Source organism: Typha angustifolia, chromosome 14, assembly GCF_048772165.1.
Source record: "Typha angustifolia cultivar Huaian chromosome 14, ASM4877216v1, whole genome shotgun sequence".
Lineage (NCBI taxonomy): Eukaryota > Viridiplantae > Streptophyta > Magnoliopsida > Poales > Typhaceae > Typha > Typha angustifolia.
In genome coordinates, this window is record NC_133252.1 from 326,239 (window position 1) to 354,073 (window position 27,835).

Genomic DNA, 27,835 nt, shown 5'->3' on the forward strand with positions numbered 1-27,835 from the left:
TGGTATACATCCCCTCCCTCCCTCCCTCCCTCCCTTAGTAGCACATGTTTTTGGGTCAAGATTCAAGAACCTAGTTTACAAAATAGTGTTTATTTTGTTTGGACCACCTCCCACTTTTTTTATTTTTTATTTTATTTTATTTTATTTTATGTGGGATTATTATACGTTGGGTTTTAAAATTATTGTACAGTTTCATATTGAACTCTCGGGTATCTAATTCATTAGTTAATAAAAATGTATCATTTTCGAGTTAAAAATAACACAACAGTACATTTTTAATAAAAGTCAGACTAATTCGCAGAAGAAGATTCACGATTATTTTACGTATTACATAAATATACTAAGATAGAGTAAACATTTATTATTAAGTACCTCTTCCAAGGACAAAAATAATAGAGTATTATAATTTACTAAAGGAACTATTAAATGCATAGTAAGTGTCTTTCTCTTTCACCACCGTTAAATCCCTAGAGCAAAATTAAAAGGGGAAAAGAGAGAAAAGAAAAATCCCTAGTATTTATTCTTACTAGGTATAAAAATTTATACCACAGGGATTGAGTAAATCCAGTGTGCAAGGAAACAAAGCGTGGGGGTGGGAGGAGGAACCTCTTTCTCTTCTTCTCAGTCTTGAGTCTTTTAGGAAGAAAGTAGCCAAAGTTTAAAATTGATGGTTTTGTTTATTTAATCTTACGTATTGGTATTGGTATTGGTATCGGTATTGATATCATCCCGTTTAAATTACGTCGGTTTGCATGTGGGTGGTTATACTTATTCCACTCGACAAGGAATTATCCAAACATGGTGGGGGACCCAATCACTTGGATTTCATCACTCGATCAATCAACTCCATTATATACCCTCAAGAAAATTTGGATAATTTTATTACTTCCAGGATTTCAAATCCATTCATGAATTCAGATCTCTCTTTCTTTTTCTTTTTAATAAGGAGAGTAGAGTTAATCTATTTTTCTTACCCACCGATTAAACGATGCTAATAAAAATTAACAACTAATTACTAAAACTAATCTAGTTAGCTTTCTTCTTCTCTTGGCTTTTAGTTTGGTGGGGGCAGCTGTACCCTACCTGACACCTAACGTGATCCATCTCTCTCACGGATCCCACCTTATTCTTCTTCTTCCTCCAACTCCAACTCCCAAGATTCAAGAACAATCCCCTAATTAATTATTCCCCTGCCTTCTCTTTTAAGATCACGGAAATATATAACTTAATATTGAGATATAAATCGTTTATAATCTCGAAGGCAGATAGATGATCTTTATAATCTCCCTTGTTGGTGGAACCCAACCCAACCCAACCCAACCGCTGACTCTGATAGTTTAACGGATCGGATTTGGACCCAATTCCCAAATTAATTGATGTGCAATATTTAACTATAAAATTAGTGCATCCACTCAGCTGTATTAAAACTTAGGAGCCGATGACATCTAAAAAGCAAGGCCATTCTTATTTTAGATCACATGCAAAACAAGCAGCAAACATTTGAATCTCATTTATTATTTATCACTTAATTTCATCACCTAACTATTTTTGAAATGAACTCATAACAGACATATTAGTCTATTTCTTAGGAGTCTTTTATTATTATTAATAATAAAAAATTTATAGTTTATCTTTTTGTGTGGTTTGACTTAAATTCACTCCACTCTGTATAGAAGTTGAATTCGAACTAAACTTTTTTTGATTTTTATATCGATTATTAGGGATAAAATTATATATTGTTGGATAAATTTTCTAATATATTTAAAATAGTATTTAAATAAAAGCATATAACAAAAGTACTATTTGTAGATGCATTAGAAAACTCATATGATTCTTTACGATTTAGTTTCTAATGAGAATTTTTTTAACTCAAGATCTAGTTTGGATATAATTTCAGGAGAGTAAAATATAATTTTGAATATAAATTCAGGAGGGTATCAAATTAATTAATTAATATGGAACAAATTTGTTGTTTAAAAAAAAAAAGAAAGAAGGAAAACAAAATAGCACTCCTTCTTAATGGGCACACACGTGGCCAACCCATAATAAAGGGGGTCGGATGGGTCCCCCTCCGGGCGCCCAATTGACCGTTTCCTTACTCTCCTTGTACGTCAAGTAAACTCCCAAGTTTTGGAAACTCTCTCTCTCTCTCTCTCTCTCTCTCGTTCTCTCGTTCTCTCTTTCTCTCTTTCTATAAACTCTTTATCATTGTAGATCTGAAACTGGAACCTTGGGCTGCAGAGCCTTAAAGGTCACTTATCCGACTTCCCGGTGGATAACTTTGTGGATAAGTTGTGGTAAAAGTAAAAGCTTATCGGATCCCCAACCACGTTTCTAATGCTCTTTCATGTGTTAGCTAGCTTATCTACGGCATCTCATTTGGTACTACTACTACCCCAACTTAACACGTTTTAAGAGATTCCTTACTTGCTTATTGGATTTATTAAGAAAAAACCAAACACACAAGGCTTATTAAATAAATATACTGTTACAATTAATTAAGTATGTATTTAACGATTTAAGCTTGTATATAACTAGAGGTTATTCGGAATTTTTTAACGATCCAGATTTCGTCTTGCTTCATCCTATACATGTGTCAGTAGGAGAGGAGGGTCGGATCAAACTTAGGTGGTCCATCCATTCAGCCGGCTATCCACACGCTCTTTATAGGAATAACCGTCACAACCAGACAACCAGTCATCGTGGGTGCCGTCCGCCAATGCACTAGTGAAAAGAAATAAAACCAAGGGTGGTTTTAACGGCTACCCCCACAAACTCCCCAATCCTTATCCCTTAACTAACGCCGTTAACTCCCGTGGCTGTCGGTAGCGCCTCCGTTAGGATCTCTCCGGGGTCAAAATCGACGGGAGTGACGTCACGTCATCCCTTTCCTTTCCTGAGAAGTGCGATCTTCTCCATCTCAAAAATTATAAATATTTTTTAAAATTATTTTTGGCTATCGATAATAACGAAAAAGTGTATTTTGTTGTGGTACGTTGGTTGTAGTAGTAGTAAGGGATATGATAGCATCTTACGGAAAAGGACCCAATGAGATCGTACCATCTCGCCACGCGGGCTGCTCTTTATTCCTACGTGGATGGATCTCCCAATGAGCGGCTTACCGAGAGAGTTGGCTCTTCGAGCAAATTACTTAATCACCCACGCATTGCAATTATATTACAACTGACATAATTACTAATAAATCTATTTTCTTACATAGCAAATCCTTAAATTTTTCGTTTTGGACATTACTGCCCCTTACCGAAATAATATTCTTTCATTAACCAATACAAGTTTCTACCATATGCCGAGTTTATCACAAGTTTTTATACAACGTGAGGTGTAGATAATCCGGGTCCACTAACTTGGTGTACGTAGGCATTTGATCCACAAAATCTTATCTAATTTTTCTATGGTTGCTCTTGTTCTTTGAGCGGAATCTTAGCATCTCTTTCAGCATTACCTCCACCGTTCACTTCCGCAAATTTATTCAACTAAAATTCCAATTAAATATAGCCAAGCTTATACTCCAATTTCTCCAAATTTCCTCATTTAATAAACCTTTTTTTGATTAATATATTTTTATATTATATAACATGAGTTGCGAATGATATAATTTTCCCTAATTGGAAATATTGAGGTGGAATTTTTTTAATTTTTTTGAAACCGGTGTACTATCACGTCCCCCACCGAACCTTTTTTATTTTTTTATTTTTAAGGACAGCTTTCTCTATTTTAATATAGGCTGGGTGTAGAAAAGGATTTGGCCGTTGAATCCTCGAAGGCGGACAGGTGGCGCCAGATGAGGGGCATAGAGGCGTGTGATGGATCACGCGAATGGAACGGAACGGTCTGGATGGTCCGTACAACCGGCTGTACCCGGTAAGAGCGCGGGGGGGTTTACCGGACGAGACGGTGGAAGGGGGTCAAAGGTATAAGAGTGGGGGGGTTTAAGCAAAAAGGGTGGTTTTGAGAGGTTTTTGGCGATCTCGGAAGCGAGAGGGAAGGAGAGAGAGAGAGAGAGAGAGAGAGAGAGAGAGAGAGAGAGAGAGAGATGAGTGGAATAAAAAATTGAATAATTCATAGAAAGATCGGGTTTATTATGGGAAATGTCGTGAATGAGATGGATTTCTGGTGTTGAATTCGGTTGAGATCGGGAGGTTTCGTGTCGGAATTCGCCGATCTGGTCTTTGTTACGATTTCTTCGGATTTAGCCGGAATATGAACGGTTTCCAGGCGATCTGAGAGGAATTCTTTGGTTCTCAACGTGCTTTTGTTCACGGACCGTTTGTAAAGAAGGTGAGCTCGTCGAATTACGCTCTCTTTCGAGGTCGAAATGGAAGGATGGGTTTCCTGAGCTCCAAATCTAATCCATTGATCGTTTGATCTCGTTGATATTTCTTGAGTTTTCCTCTGATCGTGTGGATTTGGACAAAAGTTGATTTCTTTTCCCATTTCGAGTTCGGAAGTTCTTTTATGGGCTACAAAAGCTGCAAATTTGGTGGTTTTTCAAAGCGAATTATGGCAATCTAGCAGGGTTTTCTTTGATCGCGTTGAATTGGATCAAACGTTCAATTTTTCGTCGGACGTGGGGACTTTTCGTCCTTGATAAGCAAATTCGGATTGATTTCATGGGAAAATTTGAAATTTTCTGATCGAATTTTGTGAACTAGATCGAGACCGGATCTACTGTTACGGAGCTTGAATTTATTTTACGTTTCTTAGGGGTTTGGATCTGAAAACTTTTAATTTCTTGAGCCTTACGGATCCCTATGCATGTGATTTTTGTCCCGATCCGTTCTTGGATAGGTTGCGTGGTGATTTGAACTCTTTTCGCCGCTAAAGATGAACAGTACTTTTCTCCTGTGTGTAGGAAATTAATGGAGATGCCTGCTATATTTTTCACTCTTTGAAGAATTTCTCCGAATAATAGCTTAAGGTAAGATCGTCGATCCATTTTCTTCTAGGATAGTTGTGATCACGATTTTGGATCTCTCTCTCTCTCTCTCTCTCTCTCTCTCTCTCTCTCTCTCTCTCTCTCCTTTAAGGTTTTGTGTTTAATTATCCATGATGGTGTTCAGATCTTTCGGTGGCATCAGTTCTCCTCGTGAATAAAATTTTTATTTTCCTGTTCCTCCCTTTCTCTTTTTTGTTTCTGATCTTACATAGCAATCAATTATGTTCTTTTTTGACTTACCTAAGGGACCTTATTTGGGAATTAGCCATGCGATCCAGACAGATGGATTTCTCCCAAATTTTCAAGCAGCTAATATATTGGTTTTCTGGATATAGAATAATTTTTTTTGTTGGATTTCTTCGTTGGATCTGGGTTTCTTAAATTATTTCCGCTGCAGTCAATGACATTACTGTTTTCCTCCTTATCCTTGTTTTGGGGGAAATAGAGTTGGTTTCGGAATTTAAAACATCAATTTTTAGCTGGGTTTAGTTCCCTGCATATTCTATACTTTCTTTCATTTGATTGATTGGATCGCCAATTTACTGTGCTGCAGAATTTTCATTCAAAGACGGATAATGGATGGGATGATCCTCCTCATTCATTGCTGAGTGCCTTCTTGTTGTGAATAATTCGAATTATGGTGCTGCAAAAAAGATTGGATTATGGATCCTGTGGTTACCAGGTCCCAACGACGCCACATGTTCCCAGATCAGCTAGGGTATATATATACACACACACACACACACATGCCATCCATTATTTTTATCTGTGCTTTTCGATTGATTGTTGGTACTGGGTGTTACTTAGAACTGTTCATCTACAGGGAAAACGTTCAGCTAGAAAGAAGTCTGAGGAAAATCAGATGTGTGCGTTTGATTTGCTCGCCACAGTTGCTGGAAAGTTGTTAACAGAGGGGGAGAATTCTCTGTGTGTTGCTAATGTTACTGGTGCACCTAACTTTACTGTCACAAAGGATCCTGTTAAGCAAGAGCAGTTCGATGAAGTCAAGGCACCTAAAACTGATGTTTTGCGTCCGGATAGCTGTAATGAGAGTTATGTGGGTTCTGACATATTATTCCAAAGACAGGTTAACCATATTGTGAAAGAAAACTCGCCGACTCCAATAGAAGCCGTTTTAAGTCCTGCTTCTGCATTTGTAGATGTTGTATTAGACAAGGGATCAAAAAGTAGTTGTATGAAGAGTGAATTTGGTCATTCTTTTGGAACAATACTAGATAAAGTTGCCAGTGGGAGATGCTCTCCCATTTCTGCAAAATTTGCTCAGTGTAAAGGAGATGGAGCAAAGACATCACCACAAGCTAGAGGGCAATTTAGCAAAACTGAAATGGATGGGGATGTTGCAGATGTGTACAATTTGGTGGATCCGATGGATATGGATGTAAAACCTCCTGCTTTAGTTAGCTCTGACAGCAGTGCTGAAGAACCTATGTACAGGGATCGAATTCCTCGTTCTAGTTCATTTCCCAAGTATCGGGGTGGAATGGAACTTCCAGTAGATAGGGATGATGACGAAAATTCTTCTGGGTGCACAAATCCTAGCACCTCAAGTACTAAGGCCTTTAGGCCACATTGTGTAGGTGATCGCAGGGTGAGGAAGCTGTTGGCATCTAAGTTTCGAAAAGTAGCTCCAATCAAGAAGCACGAAGGAGAGCTTTCTAACGATGGTATGCATATCATGGACATCTTAGTTTATGAGTTGCTAACAACAAGTATCTTGATTCATGGATTGTTTGTTAATCATTCACATTGTGGCTGCTTTCAAGTATGGCTTACTTGTCTTACCTTATAGAGATTTGAATTGTTTTGTCTTAGATGTAGAAACGAGGTCTGCTTTCCGCAACAAGAAAATGTTCTATACACGCCAAAGGACACAGAGGAATATGTTTAAGAGGAGGAAGTTGTTTGAGCATCGCTTAATATCACCATCTGATGAAGAGATCTTTGGTCAAGGTATGCATAAGTCAGCTGCAAAGGGCACAATTAAGGTCGAAGCAGGTGATCTACATGCAACTTCTCTTGGAGGTTGGATTCAATTTTTATCTATCCTTTCAAAGAGCCTCACTTCCTTTTTCAAATTCCCTGTTCTAAAACAATCACATTTTCTTTTTCAGCAAGTAGGGTGACATTTTCCCCGAGATGTCAGAAGCCTTTGTGTGATTCGGAAGATTACCATGGTACACTAGATATAACATGACAAGTTCTAAATTTCTAACTGTTATCTTTGATCTTGACATGATGAGGCTCTGACACTACTTTCTTCACTTGCAGTGAAGCTTAATATTAAGTCTTTCAAGGTGCCAGAACTTTTTATTGAGATTCCTGAAACAGCCACAGTCGGTTCATTGAAGGTATATATTGATCTTTGATCATGTATTTTGTTTTTATCCTTGGAAAACTTTAGAAGATTGTATGACTTGCATATTTATCGACAATGAAGCCTCCTTATAGTAGTTAATACAAGCAATAATCCGGTTGATTCCATCATAAGCAATTAAATATAGGCAGCATGGAGCACATGAGAAGCAGATTACGTACTTCTTCAATTACGGCCTGTGAATGCATGCTTTATCTGTTTCTTGCTGTAAATGGCTTGACCATAAATCCAAAGCTTTCATTTTAAGGAATTCTCTTATATTCAAGGTGTTTGAAACATTTGGATCTTTTTTTTTTTGGCCTCATTATCCTGTTCTCTAATGAGTAATGCAGTTAAATATTTCCTCTAGCAAGAGTGTTTGTTCATATACCTATAATTCATGTTGCAGAGGACAGTTATGGAGGCTGTGACTGCTATAATTGGGGGCGGACTACATGTTGGTGTCCTCCTCCAAGGAAAGAAGGTTAAAGATGATAACAAAACCCTAAGACAAGCGGGGATTGCTTATGGTAATAAGCTGGACAGCTTAGGCTTTACACTAGAACCAAACTTTGCAGAAGCTCCAGCTCAACTTGTGGTACCTGAAGATAGCCATTTCCTTGATTCTGGTGATGTTACTGAACCATTAGCAAGGTAATGAAGGACCCAATTTTCCCCTGCTATCTGAGGTATTAGATTAACACAAACAACATCTGGTTCAGTATATTTGTTGAGGAGATAATTAGAGGTACCTTTTGCGTCTTCAGAGGTGCCACCGTATGTCTGATTAGACAAATCTGATGATGCAAAGATAAAACCAGCTCTTCTAATCTGATAAGTTTAATAATGACAGTGGAACTTAACTTTGTATAACCGATGTTCACTGATGACCTTATATGATAACTCTACTGTTGACCAAGTATGATATTGTATCAGAGAAGATTTTACAGCTTGCTTTTAGTCCATCAGAGATTTGTTATCTGACCTTTTTAGTGCAATTTTGTGTTGTTTATTTACAGGATCCCACCTGTGGATCAGCCTGCAGATCACGCGGCATCTGATGTGAGCCGGCAGCCTGTGTTAACCTCTCAAGCTAACAGCCCTGAGAGTGACCATGATTCAGTTTACTCTCCTACTGACGTGTCACTACTGGATAAAACTTCAGCAAACTCGCAAGCTATTGTTCCTCTTCCTGCCATGAATCCAGATGCACTGGCGGTAGTTCCGCTGCGCAAGTCAAGGCAGTCTGAGATTGTACAGCGTCGGATTAGGCGACCCTTCTCTGTTGCTGAAGTGGAAGCTTTGGTGCAGGCAGTTGAAAAGCTCGGAACTGGAAGGTTTGTCTCGATTGCTTCTCTTTCTACTGACAATTTCATATATCACTCCAGATCAACCAATCTTATATTATGGTTCTTTTTCTTCAGGTGGCGAGATGTTAAACTTCGGGCCTTTGACAATGCAAAGCACCGTACGTACGTTGATCTTAAGGTAAGTTTTATCTGCATTTCTTTTGCCAAATTTTCACAAACAATTTTCTAAGTCTTCTGCATTAATTATGATATTTCCAATTGTTGGTGTTTTGGCTAAGATGCTTATCTTGACTTTAAGAAACGCAATTTATCTTGACTTTTCTTAAAACAAAGCTAAGATGCTTATCTATGATTGAGGCTGGACAAAGTCAATAGTCAATACTTGTTTAGCATTCAGATAACCATCTTCTTACAAGTGGTAGAGCATCTTTTGAAACAGCGTGAAGCTTTGCCTCTGCTCTTTAATATTCTTGAGTCAGTTCAAAGAGGTTTTACTATTAATGATCCATGTGATTAATAGCGGCAAACTGTTTCATTGATGCAGGACAAGTGGAAGACATTGGTGCACACAGCCAGCATCTCCCCTCAGCAGAGAAGGGGAGAGCCTGTTCCACAAGAACTCCTTGACCGAGTACTGGCTACCCAAGCCTACTGGTCCCAGCAGCAAGCCAAACTCCAGGCCAAACCACCTGTGGCTGAGACTTGCCTGCTTCTCTGATCCTGTCTCTTATCCCTTTCCTTTGGATGAGGAGATAACATCAGAAGACATTTGATCCATGTAAAAAGTCCCCTCCCCTCCCCACCCCCCATCCCACCCCTCAGAAAAAAAGGAAATTGACCAATTTGTGTAATATTCTTTTCTCACCATTTTTTTAAAAAAAAAAAATTTAAAGCCAAGGAAAGGTCCTTCTTTTGGCGCTTGTACATGATGGCAGATGATCCAGAGGAAAAAGAAAAAGGGATTGAAATAAGCTCGACGGCCGTCACTAACACAATTCATTCATGTCTAGCCACAATCAAGTGTTGGTAGAAATGAGAAAAGGAGGAAAAAAAGTACTCCTAGTCCATCTGATTCATTCTTTTGTTGGAGCCTGTAATCTTGAGAAAAGGATCAGGATGATGATTTTTTTTTTTGGTTTAAACTTCTGCTTTGTACTTTCTTAGAATCTTGTGGTCATTAAGATCTTTTTAATGTTGTAACTTCACTAAACATTTCATTACTGTAACATTTGATTCACGTAAAATATGATTTGGCTCCATGTGATTCTTCAACTTTTTTTCCTGGTACTGTGTGATCTATTACTTGGACGGTACTTTAAGCACACGTAATTAACTACTAAAGTATGCATCCACTTATCACCAATTGTGATAATAAAAGCATACACAGAAGGTCCCACACCATCGACATTAGATTGTTAATCTCAGTTATAACTTTATAATTAGGAAGACTATAGGCTGGTGCAAACTTCCAAGTCATAACGGACCGGATTTTGAGCTCGGGCCGGATCCAACTAACTCATGTCAGGCTTTTGTCCAAGATCGGCCCAACTGTTAGCCCAGGGTTTGTATGTATGTGACAATTGACATAGAAGGATGGCATCGAAGTCGGAGTAAAGTGGATTGAGCCGAATATCCAGCGTCAGCGTCAACCCCAACGTCGCGCATCCTTCCAAGATCGATCCTCTTCCTCTCCACCCAATTCTAGGGTTTCGACGCGAGCGATCGCCATGGCCTACGAGAATGATCCGTAAGATCCTACATCTTATCCCCTTTCCATTTTTGTTTTGGGATTTTCTTCTCTGTAAATCTAGGGTTTCGATCGCTTCCGCAGGTATATGGACGAGGATGGGGAGCCCCTCATGGACCCCGATGCGCCGTCCGATCGGGAGCCCTCTCCTCAGCCCCGATTCCCGGTCGACGACGACGAGGACGACGGCTGGCGGCGGGAGCGGTCGCCAACGCCGGTGATCGGGTCGTCCGTGGCCGAGGGGAAAGGAGGGACGAGGAAGAGGCTGGTGAAGAAGTGGGGAGGAGAGAGATCGCCGGATCGCAGCGGGACCCCGCCGGCGCCGTTCGCCGTAGACGATCTGGATGACTGGGGGGAGGAGGATGAGGGGCCGTCGTCTTCGAAGAAGAGGAAGGTGTTCTCCTCGTCGTTGAAAGGGGGGAAGGAGGCGAATGGGAAGAAGGATAAGAGGAAGAAGATAGAAAGGTCGGGTGGGAAGGGATCAAAGTCCAGTTCGAAGAGTTATGGTGGAGGATCTAGGGATGATGATGGTGACCAAGAGATCAAAGAGTTGTGGGACACAATTGCAGGGGCCGATTCGGAGGTTTGCAATATAACTTTCTTTCTTTTAGTTATTATTTCAAGGTTTCCTGCTCTTTTTCTTTATCTTATAATTCTTGATTTTTCCTGATGGTTTAGGAACTATAGTAATCTTCAAATAGTTGTTGCTTTCATTCTATGTGGATTGAGTTGATTTCATTTTCCACTTGGCTTGAGATTGTTTGTAATACTACCATTATAAGGCTATACCAAAGGAGATGCCAGTTACAAAATAATATTTTGCCAGCGGTAGCAGGTTGTTCTTGAAATTCAAGTGGAAGAGAAAGTGGATTTCTACCATTAATATGCCGTAGCTAGATTTTGTATATAATGCTGGGAGGAGTATATGCTGCGATAGAAATGTTTATGAATGGCGGGCAGATTATGAAGCAGGGGTGCTATAGAATTGTATGTAGTGTGTTGGACATTAAGTAATACTGCACAATTTGTTTTATATTTTGTTAGAGATTTATTTACTTCTTATTTGCTTAGGATGACCAAGAAGGTGCAAGGAACCTAGATGATGATGCATTCATTGACGACAGTGGAGTTGATCCTGTTGATCGTTTCGGTGGTAGCGACAATGAAGCTGGCTCTGTTGGAGATGCCCCTCAGGTTAGTTTCTTATTCATAAGTACATCCAATCTTATTAAGCTATGTGCCAAGTACCTACTTTGCTTTTGATTTACTGCAGTAAAATACTGTACTCTGTACAGCTTTTTTTTTCATTATTTTATAGAAGGAAGCTGTCTTATAGGTTCTACAGTAATCCTGCTCTGTACTAGCATTATTTGCTTTTGAAGGGCCAAGTTAGTCAGAGCTTTTGTTAGTTAGAAAATGATACTTTGCCAACAGCAAGTTCTCCCCTCACTTAGTGCATTTGATCTTGGTGTGCTTCATGTGTCTATTGTTTGATTATATAGGCAGAAGAGGGTGAGGATGATGATGAAATTAATCAACTCTTAAAGGGGGGCAAGAAAAAGAAGAAGAACGAAAAATCACCTGCAGAGATTGCTCTAATAGTTGAACATCTCATGGCTGAGCTTGAGGTCACAGCTGAAGAAGATGCTGAACTGAATAGACAATCAAAGCCTGCCATTAATAAGCTCAGGAAGCTGCCATTGCTTATTGATGTTCTTTCTAAGTAAGTTTTGGGCCCTTCTTGGCCCTTTTTTTTCACAATGTTTATTAGTCCAATCACAGATTCTACTGATTATTATAGCTCTATATTTCTTGTAGCTTTTAATTGGTTCTTCTGCCATCTCCCCCCTCTCTGGCAGGAAGAAGCTGCAGCAAGAATTTTTAGATCATGGAGTACTAACTCTCCTAAAGAACTGGCTTGAACCCCTGCCTGATGGTAGTCTGCCTAACATGAATATCCGAACTGCAATACTAAAGTTGCTTACTGATGTATGCAATACCTTCTCCACTTCCATAATCTGTATTTAGTATTTCTTTCTGGTAACATCTAAATGTTGCATTTTTAAGTCATATACCAAGTCACTCATGCAACCCTGATTTTTCTTTTAGTCCGATGTCAAGTCTTTTGTAATAGTACTGGTTAAATTCTCACCTTTATTTTTCTTTCCTCTTTCCCTTTAATGCTAATTGTTACTGTATTGCAGTTTCCTATTGATTTGGAGCAATATGATAGAAGAGAGCAGCTGAAAAAGAGTGGCCTTGGGAAGGTTTGCAATAATTGAGAGCACTAGAAGTCTCTTTGAGGTGATAGTGGACATTTATTTATGCTTCCTTTTTGCTTATCTGCAGGTCATTATGTTCTTATCAAAATCTGACGAGGAGACCACAGCCAACAGGAAATTAGCTAAAGAATTGGTTGATAAATGGGTAAGAATAATATAGAGATTCTTTAGTAAAACAAACTGGCATTTGGTTCATTTCCTTGCGCACTTCCTCTATGAAGGCCAGGGTAGTCATAAGAGGTGCTTACCTTGGTAGTGTTTTGTCAACTTTTGCAGAGTCGGCCCATATTTAACAAAAGTACTAGATTTGAGGATATGAGGAGCTTTGATGATGAGAGAGTTCCTTATAGAAGGCCATCATTGAAGAAGTAAATAAAGCCTTAATTTTGGTGTATCTTAGACAGAATAATCTGTTCTATTTTTACTAACGCTATTTGTGGACATTTTTTGTGCTTGATTTATAATAAAGGCCTGTGTCAAGTGATGCTGGATTCCAATCCAGAGACGATGATCTTGATTTAGCTGAGTTTTCACAGTAAGACTGCATAACTTCAAGTTAAATTACATTTTTCAGTAGCAGTTCTGTTTGATGTTCATATTGATCATTTGTTTTCTATTTTCCGCTTCTTTTGTGTATTCTAATTTCTGTAAATTGCTTAGGGGACGGAAGACTGGTCAAGCAGCTTCAAGGCAACATGCTTCTAGGCCTGAAGCATTACCGCTGGATTTTGTTGTGCGCCCTCAATCCAAGATAGATCCGGAACAAATCAGGGCTCGAGCTAAACAAGTTGTGCAAGATCAGCGTCGCTTGAAGGTAAGTTATCTGGATTTTATTAGTTTATTGACTATACAGTTTCTTTAAAAGTGAATATGCAACATTTCTGAATAGCAGAAATTCTTTACAGTATGTTCTGTAAACCTTATGTTTCCAGATGGAGATCTTTATGCTTATCTTTATTTTAAGGGTGGATTCCCTAGATTCCTAATATCAGTATATGAGTTTGATGGCTGGCTGTAGGATTTACTGTGGTACCACTATAGTTTATTTAGATTGGTTTTGCTTTGTCTTCCATATAAGAATCTGAAAAGAGCAGCAAACAATCAAAATCCTGTAAAACATGTTGTATCTTACAAGTGCGACGTAATGTTGATCAGATTAAGGGAATGATTTTTGTCATGATAGAAATCTGCTCCACTGGTAAAACAGGCTGGCCCTATTTTTGGCTAAAATTTTCCTAATATCTACTATAGATTAATGCTCAAGATTTTTGTACATCATGCGAAGGTGTCTTCCCATATTTTATTATGAAATATTGGTGCATCACATCTTATAGCAGTTTTTTGATAAGCATGAACGAAAAAACTGCAACTTGTGGGAAGATAAAGAATATTTTCTTATCTAGTTCCATTTTGTAATCAGTCTTCTTCCTTTTGTTTTTTTTTTTTTTTTTTTTTGAGACCCAGAGATGGTTTGCTCATATTGAATCATTTTAAGGTAGATGAGCCTGTAACATGACATGGAATTTTTTTTGCCTAATCTATTTTTCTGAAATTTTTTGGGTCTATATTCCTCTTAAGTGGATATCAAATTTCTGGAATAGTTGGGTATAATAATCGTTTTATTGGTATGCAGATGAACAAGAAACTGCAGCAGCTAAAAGCACCCAAAAAGAAAAAGCTTCAAGCATCAAAAATCAGTGTGGAGGGCCGTGGAATGGTCAAGTACTTATAATCAAAAAATCTATATTCTAGAATATCCAGATAAATTATCTTTCTGCATCAGCTGCTGCAACATGCCTGCAGCATCTTTTCTTGTGCTACCGCCATCAAATTACCTCTGTATGGTACTTCTGTGTGGCAGAAGATTGGGATTAAGTGATAGACCAAACCAGTCTTTGGAGCATCAGATGAGGTGTTGATCGGCAGGACTTGTCCGTTGAGTTGTCTAGCGTTCAATAATTCTGGAGGAATTCCTAGGTCTGGAGTCTCCCAATTTATGGAGTTCTTTTTTACTATTGATAAACATACTCTAGTATTGCAATCCTCAAATGTGAAGTGATTGGCATGTCAGCGCCTCAATTTTCTGAAAGACGATTGTACAATTTTTGTCGTTAAGGGCTATTGATGTGGAAATTTAATCATCCTTCTGAGTTGGACTTGGTATGGAGTTAATATCGTACAGGTGTTATTCATAATATCTACGATGGTAAAGGAAGTTATTGTGTCTGATTAGTGACTACCAAGTATTTCGGAATTGTCTTCTCTTAGAAGTTATAATCTTTTTTGTTATTGGTTATCAAAAAGTTCTATTCTTTGAGAATATAAATTCTATGATGTTATATTCCTCAAGTCCTCCAAGTGAAAAGTAAATCAACAGAATGCAATTGCATGGTACCTACAGCAGTGCAGCATAGTGCTAAATTTTATGGCCTGTTCCTGAATCAGACAGTAAAAAAGGAAGAAAAGTAAAACAATAGAAATATGGAATTATAGTATGAGATTTCTTGTCTTCTTCGGAGCTTTTATGTCACGATCCTTTTGATTGTAGAATTCATATTCACCAAATTAGTTTCTCTCTTTTTTTTTTAAAATTTTGTTATAATAATTTTTGCCTCTTGAACACACAGTTCCTAGAACACACAATTTGCTTTTAAAATATCTAAACCCCAGAACTTTCATTTAACTGTATATATAATATGATAGTATGCCTTTTTCAAGGATGGGTGTATATGTTAGACATCATGGTTAGTACTTAGAACTTAGTAGGGGGTGAAATTATAGTTTTGCCTTCGTGTCAACCAGATAGAGAAGGTTGTGTCACAACCATAGTTGTACGTAATTCCTGCAGCCGGAGCAGCAGAGGACCTGTATGTGCCTTTTATGCTATAAACGCTGTGGGCTTTTGATGGGCATCCAGTACGGCCCATTGAAACAGGCCGACCCATCTAAACTAAAACGGGTACGGGTTAAACCACCAAATCCAATTCCCGGCCACGAGCCCTCGTTTCACGATCTTAACTAGGCTCGCTCCCCCTTTCTAAACTCTTGTAAGGAACCCTAGAAGCCAAGGCGAACTCTGACATCCGAGGATTTGGACAATAAGCTAGTAATCCAGTGCCGGTATTCTCGTTGTTCTCTTCCTCTTTTTGATTCTTAATCCTTCTGTTTTCTTATGGTTGCAATTGCTTAATTTGCTTCAGTTTCTTTTGCTATCCACTGATTGCTTGATGCTTCCAACTAGGAATTGTGGTTTGGGGTGCCACATATGCATGATTGTTTTTATATGTTTTCCTCTTAATTAAATGAGTTTTTGTTCTTGGAGTGGTCTGTCCTCTAATCCGAATGTTCTCCAGTAGTCTGGAATTTTCTGTAACTATGTTCTTGCACAAATTTGGTGCTGTTTGTGGAATGAAAGGAGATCGATGTTATATTTTGTAGCATGAAATGAGAGACCAGGGGCAATATGCTGAACCTGGAATCAATCCTATGGTTGCTGCTCAGATGCAGCACATGTCAGCTCAGAGATTGCAACACCCAGGGAATAGCCAATTCGTGGGGCGAGATCTTTCGAGGGCTGGTGAAGATCGTCAGTATATGACTTTGAAGGCGGAGGGAGGTTGGCAGTGGGATCGAGATACGACAAACGATCCAAATCAACTCCCGGAATATTCATTCAATGAAGGCAAGTGTTGTTTGATATTAACTTAATTTCTTATTGTCGGTACTACTTTGTTGGCTGACAGTAGTCTTTAACACAATGCAAAAGTTGCTCCCTTTGCACTTCTTGAGGCTCAATAATAGTTCCTCATTCCACTTCTACTCAATAGTGGTAGTTATTGATGAACATCAATGCATTGGTTATTTAGTCATTCCACTAGAAAGAATGACTTCCATTTGCTAGAACATAAAATGTCATGTGTTTTACCTATTATTGCTATTGTTATTTGATAGCTGCACTACTTTTATTTGTATATAGAACAAGGAAATGATGTTTCACGATCTTCATATGACGGTCAAAGGTCCGAGCCGAGATTTGGTCTGGAAAAGCAGGCTGGTGCGGATCTGAGAGCCCAAACCCTTCACAGTGAGGTAGCTGGGTATGAGGATAACACTCTCCTGCAGACAATTGAAGGTCTTGAACAAAAATTTCTTCATGATATTTTGAAATTGTCCAAGGAACAACAGGAAGCAGAGGATGTGGAAAATGCGAGGCACAGAGAGGTACATGGGATAATAGTGTTCCCGGTATTAACTTCTGCATGATTGGATTGATCATGGCTTCTACTTTTATTTCTTTCCGCATGATATTGGATTTGGTAACTCTTTATGAAACATATCTGCTTTGGAAAGATATATATTTCTTTTCTGTGAACAACGCTGATGTTAATAGCCTAGAGTGAAGATTTGAGTGTTGAATGCATCTGTACCAATAGGATTAGTATTCTTCTTCCAAACTTTGTAATTCATTACGAGTTGTGGCGTGTAGTAAATGCTACCGCGTGGTTGTTGGCAAGAACAGCAATTCATTTCAATATTTGCTGTTTATGTAGAAGCAAGCCGACAAGTTATTATCCTCTTCATGCTCTGGGAAATACTATTCATACTGTTGTATTGATGATGTCACATCAAGTTAATATCTTTCCTTTTCCTAATGCATTGGAAGCAACTTCCCTGATTCTTCTGACATCATGTCTTCACTTCTCAGAGGCTAAGTGAGATTAATCTACAATATCACGAGAAACTCCTGGTTCTTCGAGCCCGTCAAGCTACTCATAGAGAAGAGTTCCTTCGAAAGGAATCTCAGGCACGTCATCAGCAATTCCAGCAGGCTCGCATGAGCAATTATCAGAACAATGTTGTGTCTGCTGAGGCTCATAGCTTTGCTTCTTCAGCTCCTGCTGCTGGTGCATACGGAGAAGCACAACGAGCTTATGCCGGAGGTCACTATGAATCCTATGGTGAGAGGCCAGAATTTGTTCGAGGTGGCAGGGGTCGTGGTCTTCAATCCCGTGGTCAATATCCCGGTGCCCGAGCTTACAATTCTGGTGGTCGATATTTCTAAGGAAGATGACTGTTTACAAAGTCTTCTTCGTTCTTCCTTGGACTATTTTTCTCCATTCTACTGTCTGTTCCGAAAGCTAGTTGTTTTTCGCTTTGTTTTGTAACCTTGGAGGTGCAACTTTTTGTCCATGCGTGCATATGTTTATTTAAGATGAGTGTATGTAGCATTGAGACAAAATCCTGTAGCATTTCTTCATTATCATTGTGCTACAAGAGCATTTCGGTCCATATATGCATTGTTCTTTTCACAGTTATTCGTCCCACTAACCATCAAACTTTGGTTCTTGTTTTGCTGTCTATGCTTTTCCTAGACTGTGACTGTCTTCATGTTGGCAATAAGCAATATGCATATAGTGCAGTGAGGAAAGTGCAGTTTGTCTTAATGAAGCATTCACTTCAAACTTTCTGCTGTTTGGTGTTCATGCAACTTTTTTTTTCATACTTCTTTGGTGATGGCTGTATTTTTGGGTTGTTGGAACCAACTTTTATAGTTGCGTGGTTGATATTGTTGGTTGCCCCTCCTTTTCTAGTTCGAGCCACATAGTCCAGGAATCCTGTAAATGCTTCCCATGGCTATATCATCTCGTCATGTTTATGCGGAATGTGCAGGAAACTAGAAAAGCAAGATTTTGTCTCACCTTCTTTCAGGTATAATCAAGAACTTGCCTTTTGGAAATATAGTAGCACTATGCTCTCCAGAAATCCATTGAAGCTTCAGGTCTGATCTGAACTCAGTATTAAACAACTTACGTTTGATTAAATTGTAGACAGGTTTTCATCATTTCATGAGCTAAATTATCCTCTCTAAAACTTTTGGTTGTTTATTCTGTGGATTTGCTACTTAATTTTTGAACAATTAACTGAACCAAGCTGCTGCTGCTCATGGAAATGCAGAGATGAAAAAGAGTTGCACAAAATGTCTTTTAAAACTTGGAAATTTCTGAAAGGATAGAACTGCTCTTATAAAGCTATTACTTTCCTTCATTTCCAAAGGAATTTTTGCATATAACACCTTCGTCTAGAGTTTAAATCAACTGCAATATTGAAGTGATGAAAAATGTAGGGTCCAAACCATAAACTTAGTTAAATGTAAGGAGTTATATGTAAAATTGTCTTCTTCTAGTTCTAAATCACCGAGGCTGAAATCCTCCCCCTCCCATCGAACGCGATATCTCCTCAACTCGGAAGCTATCCCCTCCTTCTCCGCTTCTCGTCGTCCTCCTTCCTCTTGAAACGTAAACCTAGATCGAAATGTTTCCCCAATTTGGCGCTACAGCGGATAGTCTAAGCAAGGCATCTTCCCTTGTTCTCCGGATCGGCACCGACGCCCACCTCTACGACGATCCCGACGACGTGAACATCGCCCCTCTCCTCGATAGCCGCTTCGATTCCGAGAAGTGTGAAGCACTCAAGCGCCTCCTCGCCCTAATCGCTCAGGGCGCCGATGTCTCCAACTTCTTCCCTCAGGTCTCTCTCTCTCTCTCTCTCTAGATTGGAATTGACGTGGTCTTTGAACATTGTTATCTAATTGTTATCTTTCTTGCTTTGTCATTAGGTTGTGAAGAATGTGGCGTCGCAGTCACTGGAAGTGAAGAAGCTTGTGTATTTGTATCTTCTTCATTATGCTGAAAAGTACGATTTTTTGTGTCTTTTTCCTTATTTTCGGAGTCAGTATTGTTGGTAATGTAGCTCACGGGTAGATATTTGGTGCTGAGAGCATGCCAGAGTTGGAAGTTCTTTTGATACATCATTTTCATAGTTCTTAGATGGATCGGTTTGAATAGAGCGAGAATGAACTTCTAAGATTCTGAATTTTCTTTTTTTTGGGGGGGAGAGGCTGTTGGTCATCGGTGGACTATGAGGTCAACCTAATATAGTTGGATAGATAGTTCACGATGAAAATTTACTTTTAAGAGCATGCCTGAATTGCAATTGTCCCCTGGATGTATTATCACAGACTTTCTATGGACACCTATTGTTATAGTTAAAAAGTTGTGACGTCCTTTCCAAAATAATAGACCTACTTACTTTTGCATTATTTCAACAAATTGCATTCTAGATATCTCAATTAGCTAATAAATTAACTGTTACTATTCGTGTCTCCTTTATCTTTGTTAGTTTCTTATCATCACCTTTAACCTTGATGAGACACCCAATTTTCTTATACCTGAATATAAATCATGTTTGTCATGAGCAGTAATTTATCCAGGAAAATATCTTGCAGCATGACGATTAGGGTCTTCCTTTGGCTTATGGATTTCCTCTATTAAGTATTGCTTCTTTTTAAATGAACATTTATTAGTATCCTTTAGTTCTTCTGTTACGCATGTATCTATTATAAGGATGCTTGAGTTAGCGGCTTATTGCTTTCTGAGAAGATGTTTATCCAGTATCTCTAGTTTCTTAGAGCTGGTAGTTGTATAAAGATTCTTTTAGCAACTTTTAACATGCCAGACATTTTCTTTCCCTCTGTTGGCTCAGGCGTCCAAATGAAGCTCTCTTGTCTATTAACTGTTTCCAGAAGGACTTGTCAGATACCAATCCTTTGGTGCGAGCATGGGCTCTGCGTGCTATGGCTGGAATTAGGTTACATGTGGTAGCTCCTCTTGTATTAGTGGCTGTCAGTAAATGTGCCAGAGATCCATCGGTATATGTTAGAAAATGTGCTGCCTATGCACTCCCTAAGTTACACGACTTGCACCAGGAGGAAAGTACTTCTCTAGAGGAGGTTGGTTCACTGCTAAACCATCTCCCTTGTTTTACATTTGCCAATCACTTATTGTAGCTTAATGTTGTTTTGTGTGCTGCAGTTTGTGGATGTCTTGTTAGGTGATAATTCCCCAGGTGTAGTTGGAGCTGCTGCAACTGCATTTAAATCTGTTTGCCCAAATAATTTATTATTAATAGCAAAGAACTTCAGAAGGCTATGTGAGACACTTCCAGATGTCGAAGAATGGGCCCAAATTGTTTTGATTGAGATTCTCTTGCGCTATGTAGTTGCTCGGCATGGACTTGTTAAAGAGTCTACAATGCTGTGTTCAGATTCCCAATCTGACAAAGATTCTGCTGCTCATGGTAATATGACCTATAATAATTGTGGTGATGGAGGTGAGTCATCTGACTTTAAATTGAATAGGATGATGCTCAGATATTACATCGAAGGACAAGACAGATACTTATCTCAGTCTGGATATATTACTGGGAATAATAATAAGCTTGATGGCTTAGTTCTAACAACTAGCCAAAATGATGATGTCGACATTTTGTTGCAATGTACATCACCTCTACTCTGGAGTCAAAATAGTGCAGTTGTACTTGCAGCTGCAGGTGTGCATTGGATTATGGCCCCAAGGGAAGATGTCCAAAGGATCGTTAAGCCGATCCTATTTATTTTGAGGTCGTCACATGCTGCAAAATATGTGGTAAGCCTTTGCTTGCTTTAATGCATGATATTTTGATATTAGTCTTGGTTCTCTATGGCGATCACACGGATACATTGTTAGTTGTTTGAATGTATGATTCACGCATTTGCTTTTCCAAATCACTCTTTCTTAAAGTAATTTTAATGGTACTTTTGTTTATAAATTTGTTATTGGAAAACTGACATTCTACTATGTTTCCTGTGCAGATGCTTTGCAACATATTAGTGTTTGCCAAGACAGTCCCTTCATTGTTTGCACCTTATTATGAAGACTTTTTTATATGTTCCTCAGATACCTACCAGCACAGAACTCTAAAACTTGAAATATTATCCACTATTGCCACAGAGTCATCTATTCCTGCAATTTTTGAGGAGTTCCAGGTACTTACTCAAGCTGCATAGTATTTTTATCTTTCTTTTGAGGTCTACCATCATGTCTTGGCTTCTTGATACTTGTTTAAAGGCATGCTTATCTAGATCAGTTAAGTGCCCTATAGGAATATTCGTCATAGAGGTAACTTGCTATATCTTGGTGTCATGGTTAGAACTTTACACATCGTAAACTATGGAGTGATTTTATATTACTTGTTATTTACAGACTGATAGTAGTCTACACAAAATGCTCAGTGCTTCAGATGAGGAAATCGTCATCATTATTCTAGCCTGTTCTGACTTCTGAGCAATATAATTAATTGGTGACAAATTTCTGGCTGAAGAAAATAATCACTATAGAGGAGTTTGGCATGAAACTGTAGGTTAGTTGGCAGGAAGAGTAATTTAACTTCTTTGTTGCAGTTCAGGCTATGGATAAGAAAATTAAAGAAAAGAGACAGAAAGGATATGTTTCCCGATATTTTAAATGCTAATCTTGAATCGCAAGGCAAATAATTGAGATGTCAAATATAAACTATGTAATGATTTATTTGAATTGTTTTATCATACTATTGTTTTCAGAGGACGAAATCCCCGAAATTTAACTTTTGCTTTTAAAAGACGAAATCCCTGTCCCCAATAATGAAATTTAATGAGCACTTCAGCATGTTGCTTAATTACTCTCTCTTCCATATAATATGTTTTCTTTCTTCAACTCAAGGGAGCCTTGTATCTGGTTTCTTCAAGTCCAAGAGTTGGCTTATACTTTTTCTAGTTGTTCTTGCTAGGATTATATTAAAGATCCAGATAGGAGATTTGTTGTCGATACGGTTGCTGCCATTGGGTTATGTGTGCAACGGCTGCCTACTGTCGCAACTACTTGCTTGGAGGGGCTTTTAGCGCTTGTAGTCTATGGTAAAGTAGTTGCATCTGCATCTATTTAGCACATCTATAAGAATCTTGGTCTTTATAACATACATCATATTGCAGAATCATCTATCAACAATTCATGCCAGATTGATGGAGAAGTCGGTGTCTTGGTCCAAGCAATCATGTCAATCAAAGCAATAATTAAGCTAGATCCTGCTAGTCATGAGAAGGTATTTCTTCCTTAGCTTATACAAGAGCTTATTCTTGCACATATTCTATTCCAGCAAATCCTGGATTTGTTCAGGATTTGCCTCACTTTTAATTTTGAAAATGATTGTTATGTACATATCCTTCTTATAACCATTCATGCAAATTTTAAGTCTCTAGCTTTTTCCTTTCCTTTGCCAGTGATTTTGAACTCCCATCTATTTTCTTTCTTCATTGTGGTTGGTTTGCTCTGTAACATTTGAAGATTATTCAATGTGATGCCTTAAAGTCTTCTTCTTTTCCCTTTTCTCCTGCCTGGGAATATTGGGAGAGAACAATAAGATTATGTGTAAACACTATTATTCTCCAACTTTGTCCTGATGGAATCACATTATCTGCTTTTAAATTGTACACACTCTTTTTCTGTAATAAATTCTCTTTTTCCAAGGCATCACAGTAATCAATCTGGTACATTCTTTTTTTATTCTCAATTCCTTTAGTTATCTCTATTTCAATGTTAACTAGAAGAGCATTTAATGGATCATTCTCTATAGTCCATCTCTGCATGCTATTATATGATATGGAGGTTCTAGTTGCATTCCTTTTCATTTTCCTCTTACCCTTCCCATTTTTTAAACTTTCTGAAGGTGATTGTTCAATTGGCTCACAAACTGGAGATAATTAAGGAACCCGCAGCACGTGCAATGATCATTTGGATCTTTGGAGAGTATAACTCTGTGGGAAAGATTATCCCTAAAATAGTACCAAATGTACTGAAGTATCTTGCTTGGTCTTTTGTTTCTGAAGAGCTTGAGGCAAAGCTTCAAATATTAAATGCCGCTGCTAAGGTAAAGTCCTGCATATAGATTTGGTATTTGCTCTATTGTAATCAGAGTTTTCTGCATCTGCCATTTTTTTAACATTACTGCAAGGTCATGGCCGCAATTCATCTTAGCTAGTAAGACATGACTTCATTTGTCTCAAGCAGAACAGTACCATTGGCGATGTTTGTCAACCTCTGGCACATGTCAGTTTATCTGCACTTAACTTGTTACGTAAAGTGCATTAAATCAATCCCCATTTAGAAATATTTTGTATAAATGTAATTCATACTGTGCTGTGAACTTTCAACTTGGCATTCAGATAGACAGCTTTAAAGTTTAAACTGGTACGCATCACTTCTAATTTAACCACTTTCAGTTATCATGCTTTTTCTTTTTCAAACTGAAACCAGAGAGTGCAGTAAGTTACTCTCTCTCCATATATATATATATAGAGAGAGAGAGAGGCACACACACATACTCACTTGTGGGTGTCTTTGTCTTTAAATGTAAACGAGGGGTGTAAACGAGCCGAGCCTGAGCAAGCCGGCTATAGTTCAGGCTCGGCTCGAAATTAGTTTCAAGCTTTAGCTTAATGTTTAGGCTCTGCTCAGCTCAACCCGAGCCTAAACATTAAGCTAGGGCGAGCCCAAGTCAAGCCCAAGCTTGATTAGAGGAGGAAGCAGTGACGGCGGGAACAAGGATAGCAGCTTGCTAGAGGAGAAAAAGGCCGAAGGAAAAGAAGGCGACAGGGTCAGCAACTTGCCAATAAAGGAGGAGGAGGCCGCAAGAGGAGTTGGTCGACGGAGGAGAAAGAGGATCTCGTCACCCCTCACCCCTCACCCCTCACCAAGAGGAAGAAGAAGAACCAATGGGTTTTTTTTTAACCATTGGTTACTTGGTTATTTGAACAAAATAATGGAGTAATTGATAGAATAAGGTTAAGTGGTGTGGAAATTTGTGATTGATGAAAAAAAGAAGTAATGAAGTAAGTAGGTCAGTCATATCAAAAGGAGTAATGGTGAGTCCAATGAGTCTATGTTAGTATTTAAAAAGATCCATGTAGCCAGAATGATATTAAAGAGGGAAGGTCAAAGGAGCTTATATATATATATATATATTCGAGTTTATCGAGCCGAGCTTGAGCTAGCCGGCTTAATTTTGAGCCTCAAATTTAGGTTTAGACTCGGATCGGCTCAGCTCAAATCGAATCGAGCTGAGCCCGAGCTTCAAACAAGTCGAGCCCGAGCCGCTTGTTTATTTGACACATGTGAATCTGTATGTCACAGCGTCCTAGAATCGGAAATCCTAAGCCAAAATAAATAAGTTAGTTATTTATATTTTATAGCATTATCCAAGATTCCAAACAAGTTCTGTAAACTGCAAGAATCTTTAGTTTAGACACTTCATCACTCAAATTCTTGAGAATAGAAATATTCAGCGATGCTTTCTTAATTGCTAATCTTGTACTACCTATGTTCTTGGAAGTGATCAATTGCAAGGCTATCATACTTAATTGGTTCTTTCTCCAGGTTGTATTATGCACACATGGAGATGACTTGTCCACATTTAAGAAGATCTTGGGTTACATTGTTGAATTGGCAAAAGCCGACTATAATTATGATGTTCGGGATCGTGCTCGTGTTGTGGGAAAAATCATACCATGCAATGATATCTTCCCAAGCCAGGACAACACTTCATGCTCACTAGAGGACACCAAAGTACATCATGAGTTAGTTGAAGCCATGTTCAGTGGAAATATACCGCCAATGTCTTATTCAGCTAACCGTCTTCGCATTTATCTTCCTGGATCACTCTCGCAGATTGTTACACATGCAGCTCCTGGGTATACACCTCTCCCAAAGCCTTCCTTTCTGCTTACTGATGGTCTTGGTCTTCGTGAATTTGAACATGATGCCATTGAACATGCTGGGAGAACAGAACTGAGTAATTCTTTTGATGTCAATGATTCTGACAATTCTTCTGGATCTTCAATGGATGAGAGTGGCTCTGTTTATGATTCTCAGGGTTCTATTTTTAGCTTAGCTGATAGTGAGGCGACTGGATTTGCAAGTGATACAAATAACAATGTTCAAAATCTTGGTGCTGAAGATAATCAGGAAGCACCTCTGGTTCACCTTTCTGATGCTAGTGTAGATCATGGTCAAACAAGGGAAAATAATGAAGGAAACATATCCATGTTCACCTCTACAGATTTGACAGGGTTGATGTCTACGTCAGCACTAGAGTCGTGGCTGGATCAGCAAACCCCTCTGCCATCTGTACACAACTCTGAACAGTCTTCCTCTGCCAGAATTTCTTTTAATGATCATAATATTGAAGTTAAACGAAAACTCCATGTATTATTAGATCCTGCAAATAGTAATGGCCTACATGTCCAATATGCCTTTTCTTCTGAGGTTTCGACCATATCACATTTGCTAACTTGTGTAGAGTTGTTCTTTGAGAATGTTACAACTGAGATATTGACAAACATAGCTGTGAAAGATGGGGATTCTTCTGGGAATGTGGAGCCTCTGGATGAAGTCCCAGAAGAAACTACAAGGTTATTTTTGTTTCCCACAACAATAATCTAAGTTAATTTTGGTTTAATATGCATTCAATTGAAGAATGGCATAACAATGCTGTTGGTTACATGCTGAAACCCCCTTTTACTTATAAAAGCTCACTCTTACTTCTTTTGTAGCCTCCTTTCTTCCAATGAAATGACAAAGGTACTTCCTGTGGAAGAGATCACATCTCTACATCCACAGCAGACAATTAAGAAACTTCTGCAAGTCCATTTTAGTCATCATGTTGTACCACTGAAGTTGGCCGTGTTTTGCAATGGGAAAAGACATTCAACAAAACTATGGCCTGAAATTGGATATTTTCTATGCCCATGGTCCATTGATATGAAGGCCTTTCTAGATATGGAACGTCAGCTGCCAGGGATGTTCGAGTATGCTAAGAGGTTAGTACATCGAGTTTATGTTACTTCTCTTCTTATAGTTCTGAAAAGTTATGGCTAATTTGTGTAAGAGCCGATAGATCAAGATATTAAGCATAATAGAAAGCTTGGGTATTTAACAGTTTAGGGCATACATTTATGCTTGTGGTTGTAGTTTTAGTAAGATTTTTAAGGTAATATGTACTCTTCAGAAATTCCAGGGAAGTCAAGGAAGCTTGGTTATGAAATGCAGTAACTTTTTTTGGAATTGTGAATATGTAGATACGCCTATTTTTAAGTGACGAAAAATGAAGATTTGAATATAAAGCACTGCCTCATCTTTCCATCTTCATTTTTTTTCCTGAAATCTCAACCATAGCGTCATCTGATGAAATATTTCCAACAGATGCACCTACAAAGACCACATCCAGGAGCTTGAACATAAGGAGCAGACTGCACTGCAGCGTGATAAGATTCTTATAGTATCACAGTCTATTGCATCGAAAATGCTCAGCAATGCTAATCTTCACCTTGTCTCCATGGATATGCCAGTTTCATTCAGAATCGATGATGCATCGGGTCTGTGTTTGCGATTCAGCAGTCGAATATTAAGCAGCTCAAAGTTATGCCTTATTACGATCATTGCAGAAGGTAAACTTTCAGGACCCTTAGATGTGACCATCAAGATCAATTCCGAAGATACAGTTTTTGCTCTTAATCTGCTAAACAGAGTAGCTACTTTTTTACAGTGAACCTATATTTCTTCTTCGTGGCTTTATCGTTTAGATTCTCTACTTCACATGTCTTGTACAAAATGTAAGGCGTTAATGGATTTTGTTGTTTTCTTTGGCTTTCCTTAGTTGAATCAGTAAAGATGCAGAGTTGCAGACCTCTTTGGATTGCTAGATATGTAATAATGTTCACCTTTCTCTTGGTCCAGTGTGTGGTATTAACTATTGTTTTACATCGTTGTAAGCAAACCAATTTGGGATCATAAATGTCGGCAGCCAAAGGCCAAACAGTACCATTAATGTCGCATCTGTTTGCAGGAAATTCCGGCAAGGGGGTTTTCAGAAATATCTGCTTCCTGTATTGGTGGGTAGATACTTTCTCATTTGTTTGGTGTGTCTTGTCTGTTTTCTATTGTGTGCTGGCGTGTGCGTCGACATGTCCACCTGCAGGCGTGCATGTGTGGGTTGACTTTTGACATCATGTAAACCTATCCAACAATCTAACAGCCGTATACAATTTGAGTAGCAAGATATTCTCAGTTGGTCAGGGTGAGACACACAAGAATTATAGGAATTTCATCTCCTTTCTGTTTTCTTTTTATTGTGTGATATTTTTGCTTGGGATAATGCTCAGTGGCTTGGGATAATGCTCAGGATGAGACACATTGATTTCTCACTTTTCTCAACACAACAACAAATAAAAATAAAAAAGTATGGTACTTTTGCTTAGGC

The 27,835-nt window shown here is 38.6% G+C and overlaps 4 protein-coding genes across 6 annotated transcripts; all 4 read left to right on the plus strand.

Moving 5' to 3' along the window:
- The first annotated feature begins 3,986 nt into the window (after nucleotides 1-3,986).
- LOC140775675 (telomere-binding protein 1-like) lies at nucleotides 3,987-9,913 on the plus strand. 3 transcript variants are annotated; one of them, XM_073119075.1, is made up of 11 exons: nucleotides 3,987-4,299; nucleotides 4,874-4,939; nucleotides 5,511-5,675; nucleotides 5,781-6,642; nucleotides 6,797-7,000; nucleotides 7,090-7,152; nucleotides 7,247-7,326; nucleotides 7,741-7,985; nucleotides 8,351-8,668; nucleotides 8,756-8,819; nucleotides 9,186-9,913. In XM_073119075.1, exons 3-11 carry the CDS (start codon nucleotides 5,595-5,597, stop codon nucleotides 9,357-9,359), a joined length of 2,091 nt encoding a protein of 696 aa, XP_072975176.1. In that variant the 5' UTR covers nucleotides 3,987-4,299; nucleotides 4,874-4,939; nucleotides 5,511-5,594; the 3' UTR covers nucleotides 9,360-9,913. The 3 variants fall into 3 exon arrangements, with proteins under 3 accessions (XP_072975176.1, XP_072975174.1, XP_072975175.1); XM_073119073.1 differs by having other exon boundaries at nucleotides 3,989-4,299; nucleotides 6,791-7,000; XM_073119074.1 differs by lacking the exon at nucleotides 4,874-4,939 and having other exon boundaries at nucleotides 3,989-4,299; nucleotides 6,791-7,000.
- Nucleotides 9,914-10,230: 317 nt separating this feature from the next.
- LOC140776332 (protein IWS1 homolog 1) lies at nucleotides 10,231-14,828 on the plus strand. Its single transcript, XM_073119997.1, has 11 exons — nucleotides 10,231-10,388; nucleotides 10,473-10,971; nucleotides 11,460-11,582; nucleotides 11,891-12,111; nucleotides 12,248-12,377; nucleotides 12,593-12,655; nucleotides 12,738-12,815; nucleotides 12,947-13,038; nucleotides 13,140-13,205; nucleotides 13,331-13,484; nucleotides 14,304-14,828. Exons 1-11 carry the CDS (start codon nucleotides 10,369-10,371, stop codon nucleotides 14,400-14,402), a joined length of 1,545 nt encoding a protein of 514 aa, XP_072976098.1. The 5' UTR covers nucleotides 10,231-10,368; the 3' UTR covers nucleotides 14,403-14,828.
- An 828-nt stretch (nucleotides 14,829-15,656) lies between these two features.
- LOC140775904 (uncharacterized) lies at nucleotides 15,657-17,981 on the plus strand. Its single transcript, XM_073119393.1, has 4 exons — nucleotides 15,657-15,790; nucleotides 16,109-16,352; nucleotides 16,647-16,891; nucleotides 17,376-17,981. Exons 2-4 carry the CDS (start codon nucleotides 16,115-16,117, stop codon nucleotides 17,730-17,732), a joined length of 840 nt encoding a protein of 279 aa, XP_072975494.1. The 5' UTR covers nucleotides 15,657-15,790; nucleotides 16,109-16,114; the 3' UTR covers nucleotides 17,733-17,981.
- Nucleotides 17,982-18,642: 661 nt separating this feature from the next.
- On the plus strand, nucleotides 18,643-27,336 carry LOC140776660 (AP3-complex subunit beta-A). Its single transcript, XM_073120445.1, has 11 exons — nucleotides 18,643-19,198; nucleotides 19,287-19,363; nucleotides 20,213-20,459; nucleotides 20,542-21,153; nucleotides 21,360-21,533; nucleotides 22,313-22,439; nucleotides 22,515-22,624; nucleotides 23,249-23,449; nucleotides 24,955-25,988; nucleotides 26,130-26,396; nucleotides 26,779-27,336. Exons 1-11 carry the CDS (start codon nucleotides 18,983-18,985, stop codon nucleotides 27,122-27,124), a joined length of 3,411 nt encoding a protein of 1,136 aa, XP_072976546.1. The 5' UTR covers nucleotides 18,643-18,982; the 3' UTR covers nucleotides 27,125-27,336.
- Nucleotides 27,337-27,835: the final 499 nt, after the last annotated feature.

Bases quoted from the DNA above. Each gene is read 5' to 3' on its own strand.
- LOC140775675 (XM_073119073.1), top strand. From the start codon at position 5,595: ATGGTGCTGCAAAAAAGATTGGATTATGGATCCTGTGGTTACCAGGTC. The intron at 6,643-6,790 runs GTATGCATATCA...GTTTTGTCTTAG, and splicing joins AGGAGAGCTTTCTAACGATG to ATGTAGAAACGAGGTCTGCT. The intron at 7,327-7,740 runs GTATATATTGAT...TTCATGTTGCAG, and splicing joins CCACAGTCGGTTCATTGAAG to AGGACAGTTATGGAGGCTGT.
- LOC140776332 (XM_073119997.1), top strand. From the start codon at position 10,369: ATGGCCTACGAGAATGATCC. The intron at 13,039-13,139 runs GTAAATAAAGCC...TTTATAATAAAG, and splicing joins AGAAGGCCATCATTGAAGAA to GCCTGTGTCAAGTGATGCTG. The intron at 13,485-14,303 runs GTAAGTTATCTG...ATTGGTATGCAG, and splicing joins AAGATCAGCGTCGCTTGAAG to ATGAACAAGAAACTGCAGCA.
- LOC140775904 (XM_073119393.1), top strand. From the start codon at position 16,115: ATGAGAGACCAGGGGCAATATGCTGAACCTGGAATCAATCCTATGGTT. The intron at 16,353-16,646 runs GCAAGTGTTGTT...ATTTGTATATAG, and splicing joins GGAATATTCATTCAATGAAG to AACAAGGAAATGATGTTTCA. The intron at 16,892-17,375 runs GTACATGGGATA...TTCACTTCTCAG, and splicing joins AAAATGCGAGGCACAGAGAG to AGGCTAAGTGAGATTAATCT.
- LOC140776660 (XM_073120445.1), top strand. From the start codon at position 18,983: ATGTTTCCCCAATTTGGCGCTACAGCGGATAGTCTAAGCAAGGCATCT. The intron at 23,450-24,954 runs GTAAAGTCCTGC...TTCTTTCTCCAG, and splicing joins TATTAAATGCCGCTGCTAAG to GTTGTATTATGCACACATGG. The intron at 25,989-26,129 runs GTTATTTTTGTT...CTTCTTTTGTAG, and splicing joins GTCCCAGAAGAAACTACAAG to CCTCCTTTCTTCCAATGAAA.